At 38.4% G+C, this 12,504-nt stretch overlaps 1 protein-coding gene across 1 annotated transcript in view; it reads right to left on the bottom strand.

Moving 5' to 3' along the window:
* Window positions 1–11,548, bottom strand: part of LOC138018374 (MAM and LDL-receptor class A domain-containing protein 2-like) — a 252,304-nt gene extending 240,756 nt beyond the window's left edge. The window contains exons 1-5 of the mRNA XM_068864996.1: window positions 11,425–11,548; window positions 10,337–10,489; window positions 5,510–5,662; window positions 3,158–3,316; window positions 1,693–1,977 (exon numbers count right to left, since the gene is read on the bottom strand). Of these exons, the coding sequence (XP_068721097.1) occupies window positions 1,693–1,977; window positions 3,158–3,316; window positions 5,510–5,662; window positions 10,337–10,379 (640 nt within the window). The 5' untranslated portion in view covers window positions 10,380–10,489; window positions 11,425–11,548. The remainder of the gene's footprint in view (window positions 1–1,692; window positions 1,978–3,157; window positions 3,317–5,509; window positions 5,663–10,336; window positions 10,490–11,424) is intronic.
* Window positions 11,549–12,504: the final 956 nt, after the last annotated feature.

The following is a 12,504-nucleotide window of genomic DNA, read 5'->3' as shown; positions in this document are numbered from 1 at the left end:
TGCATGTAGATATAAGGTTTAACGTACAGGTCACTTTTCACAGGTCACTCGTTAACAACATCTTTACTAATGCTAAACTAGCTTAGGCCTCATTAGGCCTTGTAAGCCTAAAGACGATGTTTAGGCCTAAGGTTAGCCAATTTGAAGGTTTTTGGCTGCTTCAGTATAGGTAAAACAATGACCTGTAATGACCTGTGGAATGTGACTTGTATTTTAAACCTTATAGATGCCCAATCCAGACCATTCATCACTTGAGCAGACATAAACCTATAGATGAGAGTAATAAACAGAGAAATTCTGAGGTTGGAATCACCAGACGAGCCAAGATGCCATGAAGATGATGCATTTGTGTAAAGCATGCCCAGGAAAAGTACTATTATTATCCTGAAAATATTTGAGGCTTGCGGAATGTGGCCAAAAAACAAACGTTTGGAGTCGAGGTGACAATGTTGACCTCCAAAAAACTAAATTTATGAAAGTCCAGGATTTGTTAACATTGTCTGAGAAATTATTATTACTAAAAAATGTCCCTTGCCAAAAATTGACTCCATACAAAAAGTCAAGATGTATCCGATTGTCATTATTTTGCGCGTATGACATATCAAGCCAAGATGCACATAAACGCATGACGTAATTCAAGATAGCGCTGAAAAAGCAGACAAAAGAAAAATGAAAACCTGCTAAAGCTCTCCCTGTGCACAGAAATTTATACCCAAGACTAGAAATTGTGTATCATCAAACGAGACAGAGATAAGATGCAATAGAACTTAGCAACCAAGCAATATCTATCAAAGGAAAGCACTTGTCAAGTACTGTCTTGCCTTGTAAGTTCTACCAAGTCGCTTGGCATTTTCTTGTGTGTGGTGGGAAGATCTCAGTGACAGTTACTGACCAGAGACAACATTGCAAGCAAATTTGTTGAGGCATGGAGATTCCATGCGAGTTGGAATTCATTTTCTCGCGTAAAGTGAAAATCAATCACTTGAATGAACCATTGTAGGGCAAGATTCATGATTAGACCCCGACAAAGAAAAACAGCTCCTTTAGGAGCCATCGCATTTCATAAAAGCAATAATTAACAACCACAGGTACGACATTGAAAAAATGCTTCATTTTGAATCATTTCGGGTGCAAGTTTAAAATTTCAGATCCCAAACCATGCTATTAATTTATGACCTCCAAAAGAGTTGTCCCATAGATAAGATGCACCCCTGATTCATGGCTCAAAATATGACCAAAAAGGTTGCGGCTTATAGACAAGTTTTTATGGTTCTCTTCTTTCCTCATTTTTTATCAATTCTGAAAAAACTATCACCAGTGCATGTAAACTTTATTTTAAATATTGTTTACTATATAATTAACAATAGAATTTTGATAACTGCATGCAATCTGATGGTCTAAAAGTGATGTTTCTCATTTTACATGTAAGTGGTGAAGTCCCTGGGGGAGGAGTTAACGTAAGCTGACATGATAACTGGCATTTTCTGGAGAATTAATTAATATTTAGGGATATAAACTCAAGAGATTTGTTAAGAAATTTGAAGATCTATATACATGTATTCATTTGCATTGTATTCATGACTGGGGATTCTATTATGAGCTTGAGATTGAAAACTCAAACCCATGATGTCTTGTACTAGTTACATGTACATACGTACTCAAGCTCAAAAATGGTAAAAATCAACAGATCACCTGAAAAGAGGAAGACAGCAGTTGCGTTGGAGTTAGGAAGGCCTAAACGTTCTGTGCCACAGATCTGTGCTTTTCCATATGTGTTGTAGCTCTGCTCTGCATTGTTTGCAGAATAGCAACCAAAGAGCTCATAAGGAGGTGCCTGAAGTTTCCTCACACCAAATCCCTGGTAGCCTTTGGCCAAGTTTGCACACTGTTGTATAATATTCTTTCCCCTCAGATTTGTTGAAAGGGTTGTTTTAAAAGTGTTGCTTGTAATTTGATAACAGCCAAAGGAATACACACCTGTAAAGAAGAAAGTTTAATTTAAACAATGATGCTAATTACTGAACATGTACTTCAGAGATCACCTCTCTTTTTTGTATTAATTACCACAAAATTGTCCAAATTATTATTTGAGCACAATACCAACATTTAAAAAAAATACTAATTTTTATGTTTATTTAATTAAGCAGTTTTGGCACCCCTGATCTAACATATTGCAGGCACCACTATCCTACATACTGTATTTATAATGCTGTTATGCCATATACTGTAACTGAACCCTCTTACAGGCCTTAAATCTGATATTACGTGATGGTGCGATTTCGCACAATCGACCTCAAATTGTATCCGATCGCACAATTCATGAAAAATCACAAACAAACACATAACATTCATAAAATAAAACATAAATCAACAAGTTTCTTAGGAATCCCTGCACAGCTATTGGTGTAACACAAACGCGTCCTTTGTTCAGATTAGCCAATCGAATGGCTGATATTTACACCTCACAAAAATGGTGACACAATTGCCTTCTCTATTCACGTTGGAAGTATCGTACAGCGTGCAGAAGCCCGAGTCATTTTTTTTATTTATCCCAACTAATGTCGATCAAGATGCATAATTACTGTTCCTTTGTGTTCGAAATGTCTTTAGGGCAGCAAAAAAGTGTTTTTCTTATCCTAAAACCTTATAAAATAAGCTTAAAAACTGATCAGAAAAAAATTGCATAATTTGCATTATTTACGCAGAATTGGCCTTTCTAATCACATAATCTACCCTATCACATGGCCTGCTCTGGCACGCATGCGGAGGACCATAGTTATGAAAACATGGTAACCCATCGATGCAAGAAATTTTGGTCTTTGCTATGACGTCATTAGCAACCATCCGTACATATATACATCCACCTCTCCATGTATGCCAGTGTGACCAGTAACACGTAAAAATGGCTGCCTATGCTTGTCGATCCGTCAAGTTCACAGGTCCAATCGTATTAGCAAAGGAGCATGCTGTGAGATTGCCGTGGACAGTGACAACTGTGTTCACCAAAAGCAACCTACATTGTACTGCTCTTTTAATATGTTACTATTATTTCATCATTCTGTTGGCTATATTCAATACCTATAAGGTATACAAAGTCTTGTAACACATTTAAAAGCTAAAGGTAACTAGTACAAAAAAAGTGTACAGATCCACTTACTGTTTGGCACACAGTTTCCCCATTGACCGCTATAAATGCGAGTTGTTGAGCACCAAAGCACGTTATGATTAAAACCTGTACATTCATTGTAGCTCTTAGACCGATAAGTGAATGGAAACACACAAGATGCACCATTGGAATTACCGCCAATTGTATAAGCTGAAAGATGTAAAAAAAATATCAACCATTCAATGACTATGACATAATTGAATCAAAGACAGGTAAGTTTCAGTGTCAACATTTAATTAGCTCAACAACTTCATTCCAACAACTAGTACAACTGACTCAATCAGTGTTTAACCATGGAGAAGCATGAAGCACTCCTTGGGTGAACAGAGAACCAACAAAACCTTTCAGGATTTTGAAAATCCTTTAATTAAGTGCCCATAAAGTAAAAAATAATTAATGCCTTTTTGAAAGGGTTTTCAAAATAATGAAGAATGGCCTTTGTTGTTTTGAAGTATCCTTTTTCTTTTCAGAAATACTTGAGTTTTTGTGTTATGCAAATTAGCAAATTGATGATGTCATCACTAATTCCACTAGGAGAGGGCTCACAAAATCAAGAATATCTCTGAAAATGTAACAGTGATACTTATAAAATTTGGCATGAGTAATAACCCTTAACAAAGGTGCAAGACAATGCAGAGTATGATGTAACTGTGGCAACACTTTTGGCTCCAGTCCCTTTTGGTTGGTTGGTTGACGAGACAGACAGTCCTGCTCGAAACACTTTCAAAGCCCAATTGTTGCCATAGGTCGAGATCCTAATCAACTCATCGAGTGTGGATAATAAGTGGTGAAGACAAAAAGTGGGAATACCAGTTCCGCACAAACTTGATCTGGAAGCAAGATTGTTGCCATGCCATCTGTACAATGGGTGTCATTTTATGCATTGACTGAGGTAAATTATTTGTCAGGGCTTGCGACTGTATTGATCACAATTTCAAGCCCTGTTTGTGCCAAGTTTGAAGAGAACTGCTTTAATATTTCCGCATGAGGATATTCTATATTTCGTGATTTATTTTCCTTTAATACCACCGATGACGTCATCAGTTTTTACACAAAAACATCTCAGGTATGATGAATATTCCAAAAATGAGAACATCATATCTCACATGAGCCTTAGTTATGCCTTATTTCATATAGGCACTTTAAAGAACTGGTCAGGTTTAGTTAATTATTTATGAATCCTCAGCCAGATGATGAGGGCTGCACAACAGACGGAGTGCCCATTACAAAGTGTCTTTTACAATCTTGACCATGCAATTAAATTAAGCACAGTGCTTGAGTGACTTTTGGGATAGTTTACAGGTTCTGCAGCCTTCCACAGAATTTTACGAAGAAGAGTTCTAAGACAGGGCCTAGAGTTTATATGTATGTAGTTCAAATCCAAGGGGTGCAGGGATGGCGCAGCGGTGAGAGCATTCACCTCCCACCAATGTGGCCCGTGTTCAATTCCCAGATTCGGTGTCATACACTGTACATCAGTTGAGTTTGTTTGTTCTCTACTCTGCACCAACAGGGTTTACCAGGTACTTTGGCTTCCCATCTCCTCAAAAACATTTGACTAAATTTGCGTTAATTGTCAATTTCAGTTTACAGTGTCCACCGACAATTAGTGCTCCAGTGCTAGAACGACTAGGCACATAAATAAAGTTTCTTTCTTTTCCTTTCCAAGAAGACCTGGAAGAACCTTATGCAAATTTGATTACAAAATTAGAACGTCTCCTCCAGTATTTAAAAACCATAAAGAACAGCATTTTAAGGTGGCTCAAACCAGTTTCAACACTTGAAAGAACGTTCTTATTGGAAGGCTTGACACTACAACACTTTATCACTTGACAGCAATGTTATGGAACCATATCAAACACTAATTATTGCTGAACACAGAAAGTTACCATGGCAACAGGAGAGCCCTGCAAAAATACCCCATATTTTGGCTTTAGGTGCTCAATATTTCAAAAACAAAGTTGGTGACCCCCATTTTTTATTTCTGATATTTAATCAGCATGCCAAAATAAAACTTTCTGTAAAGTTTAAAAAAAATCTGTTGAGCAGATTCAGAGCCACCTTAAATAATTGAAAAGTTAAGGTAGCTCTCAATCCGCTCCACAGAATTTTTTTAAGCTTAGCAGAGAGTTTCATCTTGACTTGCTGATTACTGTTGTGCAATAAAAAATTGGGCTCACTGAGTTCGTTTTTCAGCCAAAATATAGGCTTTTCTGTTGTCATGGTAACTTGTGATGTCACAAAAATGACTGTATCTTGTTCAGTAGTGTCAATCCTTCTAATATCAAGGTCTCATGAAAGTGTTGCAACTGGTTTGAGCCACCTCAAGTCACTTTATCTCACTTTTATTATCCTTTGGAGTATGATCTGATGAGGGCCCACCCCCAGCTATGGAAGATCCCCCATTACTACTCCATCTCCAGTCAAAGTTGTCCGAAGTGTCCTGGCTGTAATTACAGAGGCTTTTCTCAAAGTCACAGTTTTGAGAAAGGACGCCTAAAAATGAACAAATCAAATAAAGTTATCCTCTCTACTGTTACACGATAACCTACAGCTGTAACACTATTAAAAATGACACATTTTACCAACCCTCAACTCAGCTGATACTAATTAATTTGGTTGATCGAGAGCAAGTTGTAATTTCGAAGTTTGCTTTTTGATGGGGGAGGAAAACAGGAAAACCCTCTAAAAAGACATTAGTGACCTGACAACCTCTGATGCCAGAGGTCCAGTGATGTCCAGTGCTAAGAACAAAATTAATTGGGTTTACATGAGGTAGACTGCAAAACAGTCGTTTTCTTTCATTTTCGGAAGGAGCGAAGCGCCGTAAGCGTGATCCTCACGTGTGAAGCGCGCAAGCCTCACACGCCCGTAGGGTCCCCATTCTCCCTCACCGTTTCTACACTCGCTCCAGACCTTTCGTTGGAATATTTACTGCGTCTCTTGCGTTCGCAAAAAATACGACTGTTTTGCAGTCTATACATGAGGATGCTCAGCCTCACTGGCTGGACTTGTGGTCTGCATGTGGTTCTTAACTCAATTCTGCCACCTCCTGTAAAATTTATAATGTAAAGTACTCATGTGGTTGATTTGCAATCTTCTTTTCCAGCCATTCTTCAAACAGGTGTGACATTGCTATGGCTTTATAATAGGACCACTCCAGTCCCCACACAGACAGGAAAGCATGTTGTTGTTGTAAAAGGGAATTCGCAAAGCAAGGAAGATCGTCATTACCATGTTGCAAGTGGATATTTAAGAGTTGTTGTTACACAGGATTTAAAATCTTAGCAGAGCTTTGGTGTGCACGCATGGAGCACCATAGTTCAGAAATGTGGTAACCCATCGGTGCGAGAAATTTTGGTTTTATAGCCATGACGTCACGACCGTCCGTACATAAGTACGTACCGTACAATACATCCACCCCTCCATGTATGCCAATGAGACCAGTAACATGCTAGTTTACAGCATACATCTTTGATATTGGACGTCCATGTTTTGATCAATTGACACCTGTCAAAACAAGGTATCCGCTGACCAGTATCACGGGGTCAAGCGTAGAGCTCACCGAGGTCAGCTGTTTTTTTGAAGTTGACTGCTGACCAGGTACTGGTTTTCGATTCGAATGCAGGCTCAACCCAGGTTAACTCACCTAAACATAAGCGAGGCTTCATTTTTTGAGTGCTTTCTGTGGCTCGACGCCGCTACACGGCCATACTACGTCAACTACAGTTCATACTCAGTCAACGCTTTTCGTGTTCAGGTTGAAACGGTTTGAAAAATGTTTTCTTTCTGCGTTTTTCACTGGTTTCAATCCAGTTTGACATATCATGATATCTGTGGTCCACACTGGCGGCTATGCAGTTATTCAAGTCAAGCATCGGAGGGATGTAAACTTAAAGCTGAGTGTTTATTTTTAATTTGCTTAGAGCTACAATTTCCTCTGTATTGCAATTTTTGGCATATCTTTAGAAGCTCTGATAAGGTCACATCATGCCTGGAGGACCTATGACTAGAACAGAAATGAAAGAAGAGCGAAAGAGAACGACAACGTCGAAACAGAATACCAGTAATAGCTTATACTTAGTGCAAGAAGTTACTCCACAAATTCTTTCCTTGGGCACTATAGCTAAACCGTTTGTTATTTTTAAAAAGTGGTTTAATCGGTTTTTACTTTGTTCAGGAAAGAAAATCGAATTTTTATCATCAACTGGAATTAAATAACAATTATCTGTACTCTTTTTGACATAAAAAGTTGATTTCTTTGTTTGTATGCTTTGCTCTAAAATGCAATCATACAAGTGCTTTTTAATCTGTTTGCCTGACTGGTGAGTGAGCGCAGAGAACGAGTGAAATATTTTTCAACACGAGAAGAGAAATTTTGTACCTCCAAGCGGCCATGTAATATTCTATTTATTACATAAACACCAATGAAATACTGAATCATTTCACGAAAGGCATCCAATGGTGCAATTTCATATGTAACCATAGCAACAGTGATCTTTTCACATGTGAAAAGAACATGTTATCTTCATGTGTGAAGATATCATGTTTTCGCGTGAAAAATCACTTGACTACGTTTTGTTTAGTACTTAGTCAGCATTATTTATGTAGACACGTTCCAGATTACCCAGGCTACCTACCTGCAACTACAAAGTTATCACATTCAAACAACATCCTTTAAACATTCAGTGTTGGTCCCTCGTACATTATGCAATAATAGTTCTAGAAAGCTTGATTCTCACTCGAGGCTGAAAGTTTAAAATTATTTTCTAAAAGACCAGGATCTTTCTTTTCCACAACATGGAATTTTCTTTAATAGCAACGTTTGGACACTGTCACGGTTTGAAAAGCTAAAAGATCGCGACACTAATTGGCAGAGATGTACTTTGTTGAGGTTTGTAATATTCCTTGTTCAAAATATTACAGCAAAAAGTTCATTTTTGACAAACATATAAAAGTGTGGACCATAAAGTTAAGCTTAACCTTAAATGTGGAATTAACAATTAACCTTACAACTCACAAAAAAACACTGATCATTGTGCATTCGCATTCAGCACAGAAAGGCGTGACTCAAACTTGATGATTTACTATTGAATCCACTTTAAACGTTCTCACCATGTAACACAGTTCGCTAACTCTTCATCTGATGACCAAGGTGGCGATCGATAACATTTTGACTTTCCAGCCCCACCCTCGACAGTAAACAAAAAATGCTGATTTCTACTTGTCAATGGCATTCAGTGACTAAAGCCCGGTTTACACTACAGAAAATTTTCGGCACGGCTCGTGTGAAATTGGCACGGGTGCCTAAAAATAGCTCGGCAAACTTTGTTTACACTACACCATTTTTAGCGTATCAAAAATACCGTGCCAAACTTTTTGGGCCCGGGTAAGTTCTCTTGTAGACATGCGCAGTTCAATTATAATCAAGAACGTCCGCGTGATTTTGGTGGAGAATGAGAAGCCCTCTTGAAATATACGCAAAAAAACCTCCAGCCTTCATGAATTAAGGTTCAAATTTGGCCCTTTTAAGTGTTTACACTACTTGTTCTATCCGAACCGTGCCTATTTTTTCAGCACCCGTACCGATTTTACCCGTGCTCGGACTACCTCGCCGAAGGTCCCAGCCCGGGTAAGAATTTTGGTTCGGCACGGATGAAATTTGGTACTGACAGGTTGTTTACACTGCAAATTTTATCCGAGCCGAACCTTTTTTTGGGACCCGTGCCAATTTCACCCGAGCCGTGCCAAAAAATTTCTGTAGTGTAATCCGGGCTTAAGTAACAAGAAAATGAAACTAAATTCGAAATATTGAGGTTACAGACAGTATAGAGATATTTGTTTGCTAGATATGTGCACTTCAAGGACTCTTAAATTCTCAAATGACACCCCGCTCAAGCGAGTGATAGTTTGTCACGCAAATCCGCTCCGAATGGACTGGGGATCAAACCAAGGTCAACCCGCAAAACTTGCGTTTTCAAGCGAAATGAAAATCTTATAATTAACACACAAAACTGCAAATGCTTCTTGAATGCTATATCTTATTAGATGAGCTTAAACTAGCAAAATTACAGACTTTCAAATAAACACTCTACGAACGCTGGGCGCAAACGACAGCAAACCGATCAGCAAACGTGACGTCAAAAAAGTTTAGAATCTGACTTGTTCGATGTTGTATGGTGAATGCAAACTACAGAGGTTACAAATATAACAGTAAATTAAAACAGTCATAACCAAAAATCTCAGGACTCAAGAAGTCGATGTTCACCAGTCTGCTTCTTCAAACCAACATTAGGTTATAAAGTAAATAAAGCTTATATAAGCACCGCTTGAGAAAGATTTGCAAGATGACTTTTAGAGCGTTCGCAAATCTTTCTCATGGTGGCTAACTCATTTGGTAAGACCATATTTATTGTGTTTCAATCCCCAAAGCAGCACCAAAGTTTCTTAAGAAATTAACTTCAACTGTATTAGAAAGTGACACTATTTTTCGATCTTTTATTTCTATAGTTTTCCGCCAAATAGGAGATAAATAGAGAGAAGTCAGAAAATGAAAAATAAAGGAAACTTCATGATCGGGAAACTGAAAAAAGAGAAGTGCGCGGCAGAGAAAGCTCCTCAGAGGGCGGAAACCTAAAATTCGTCAAAGATCGTACTTTTTCGTTCCGTAGAACGGTGCATTCGGTGACAGAGATGTCAACTGTAAGCTATAGAAATTTAAGAAGGACTGTCTATCAAAGAATTATCCGGTTCCTGAATTTGGGAAAATTCGTACCAAGCGCCCCAGAGCATGTTTGCAATCCGATTTTACTCGCATTTGTTCTAACATCACGTAAACAAATATCAGAGGTTAGGAGGTCACTGACAAGAAAAGCAAGGCAGAAACTAAACGCGGAAAGACTCGATTCCCTGGGGACAAGTTTAAAGTGACGATGTTGATAAAAACATATTGTCGTCGGAGTCTGATATTTATCGTCTCCATATGTTATTATGATCAAACTGAAGAAATGAACTCGCCTGAAAGCGTCCGTTGGCTTCTTTTTTTTTTTTGCGATTATCAACCGTCCTTTAAATACACTATACCCTGCTAGTGAACCGACTTACATACAAACAATCACGCAAACATCTGGAAATAACAGCAAATAATACTATAACGGGAAGAAAACTTACTCGTAATTAATGCAAGTAAAGCCAGAACCAGTGTCCCACCCATTCTCGCGGAGTGGTAAGGCTCGCCGATCGAAGTCTGCTAAAGACGTCACCTCCTTGTGTTCAAAACTGATGGAAAGCAGTGAAATAATCGCAAATCACGAGAAGCACCTCCTAGAACAAGAATGCCATTTGCATTTCAGATCAAAAAGCTACGACAATATTTAACTCTTTTCAAAACCCCGCTTCAATATTTCGGGTGGACAAAAATAGTGTCCCTCACGAAACTATATAAGTTTCTTCAGCCTAGGGGTGCTTATAGCTCCATTTTTTATTATTATTACAAACTCAAAACAGCACGCAAACAATTTATCACACATAGTCGAAACTTCTCATAGCTCTATACCATGCTATTAAACAAATCTAATTTAAACGAGAATATTTATTGATACACACGCTCTCAGCAGCATTGAAAACTGCGCGCAGTTGGATATGAAGATAGACTGACAGGCAAGCGGAAATACAAAAGCGTGTTAGTTTTAACAGTAGCTGCCTATATTACACTAAACCGAGTGAATTTTTTCTTATTTCAATTTTCGGGACGATTAGTGAAGTTTTAATTTCAGTATTGCATAATGCCATATTCTTCCTTGTACCAGTTGGAGGATGGTGTTCGGAGTTCCATGGCATTATCTTTTCTATTGAACAATCAGTCTTGAACTCTCTCTCTCTCTCTCTCTATGAATCAAAGAGAGTATAATTTGATCGAGGGAGAAATTGCTGAATCAAAATTTTCAGCATAAGAGATCCAAGTTTTCACCCCTCCCCCATCTTACGTTGTGTTACCACTGGAACTCACGATACTAAGACGAAATGTTGTAATACAGGGCAAGATTCAGGATGCACGCAAACATGGTATTGAAACGTGTTTTGAGTCAGATGCACGGAAAGAAAGATGTGATTCCTCGAGTTTAGAGAACTTTTTCAGAAAATCGCTTTGCTTGCAGTTGCGCAGATTGGAAAAATAAATCAAATCATTTCACAAGCGATCGAGTGCCCCACTCGGCGAGGCGTGAAGTAATTTCAATCTGACACTTTAAAAATCATACCTTTTAGGATGTCCAACAGTCTTTAGGTGACTGTGCTACATCAAGAACCTGAACTGCTTTGTTTGATGCAGAATGCAATGACTTAGCAAGTCGTTCTCAGGGCCAACAAAGGCTGGCACGGAAGAGACAGACATCATGTTAACTTGTCAATCATTCCATTGAGGGAGAAATAGAACAAATTGAGTATTGGATGACAGAGAAGTGAGAGGTCATTCATTCTAAACCTCCGACATCCGGTTTTTATCTTGTTAATCTTGCTATCGGGAAGTCGATAAAACTATTCTCGAGAAAAAAAGCCAAGAGCGACATTCCTCATTCTCCGTAAAAGGATGTGTTAAATGTGTGTTTGAGAATAGTGTTTTCAATATACGAAATGGAAGTACGTTTTAGAACCTTTTGTTTAGTAAATACGCAGAGAAATATTTCGGTTGTTTTGGATTGACAGGTTATATCAAATGGCCATACCAGTGTTTGTGGACCGCCATGCATACGAGCTGGAGCTTGCATGAACCCTTCATGGATAATAATGCGATGTCAAGAGACACTTTCTTATAAGAGCGACCATCAAAGATAAAAGAAGCAAGAACATTTATAATGCATTACATAAATATTCCCTTCATTACATTATTTGGCCGCGTGAATTGAATTTGTTGCATTTGATGAGGTACGAATCTGACGATGTCCTTTCGCCTACGAGATTTCTCGCCGGTAGGAGGAAAGTCCCTCCTCTTTTTCTCTCTCCCCTCGCGAAGAATAAACATCCTGACGCCACTTTCAAACGTTAAGGAAAAAACATATTTTGCAATTTTCCACAGATTTCTAATGAACTGAAATTTGTCCACGCACTACCGGCCGTAAGTCGTTCAAATCTGACTGATTAGTTCTATAATTTGGAGCCAACAATACGTTTCTTTTTCATGATTTGCTATATTTGCCGTGACCCTAGAATCAAAATTGACATCTCTTCTACGTTCCACCGCAGGAATGGTGGAATCTGGCTGGGCTGAAGGAGTTTAACACCCTGCCCTCTTTGTAATGCTTAAATAAAAACTCGAATGATTATTTCATTATTTGTTTTTT

The sequence above is a fragment of the Montipora capricornis genome, chromosome 10 (genome assembly GCF_036669925.1).
Source record: "Montipora capricornis isolate CH-2021 chromosome 10, ASM3666992v2, whole genome shotgun sequence".
Classification (NCBI taxonomy): domain Eukaryota; kingdom Metazoa; phylum Cnidaria; class Anthozoa; order Scleractinia; family Acroporidae; genus Montipora; species Montipora capricornis.
This window is presented reverse-complemented; position numbering and strand designations above follow the sequence as displayed.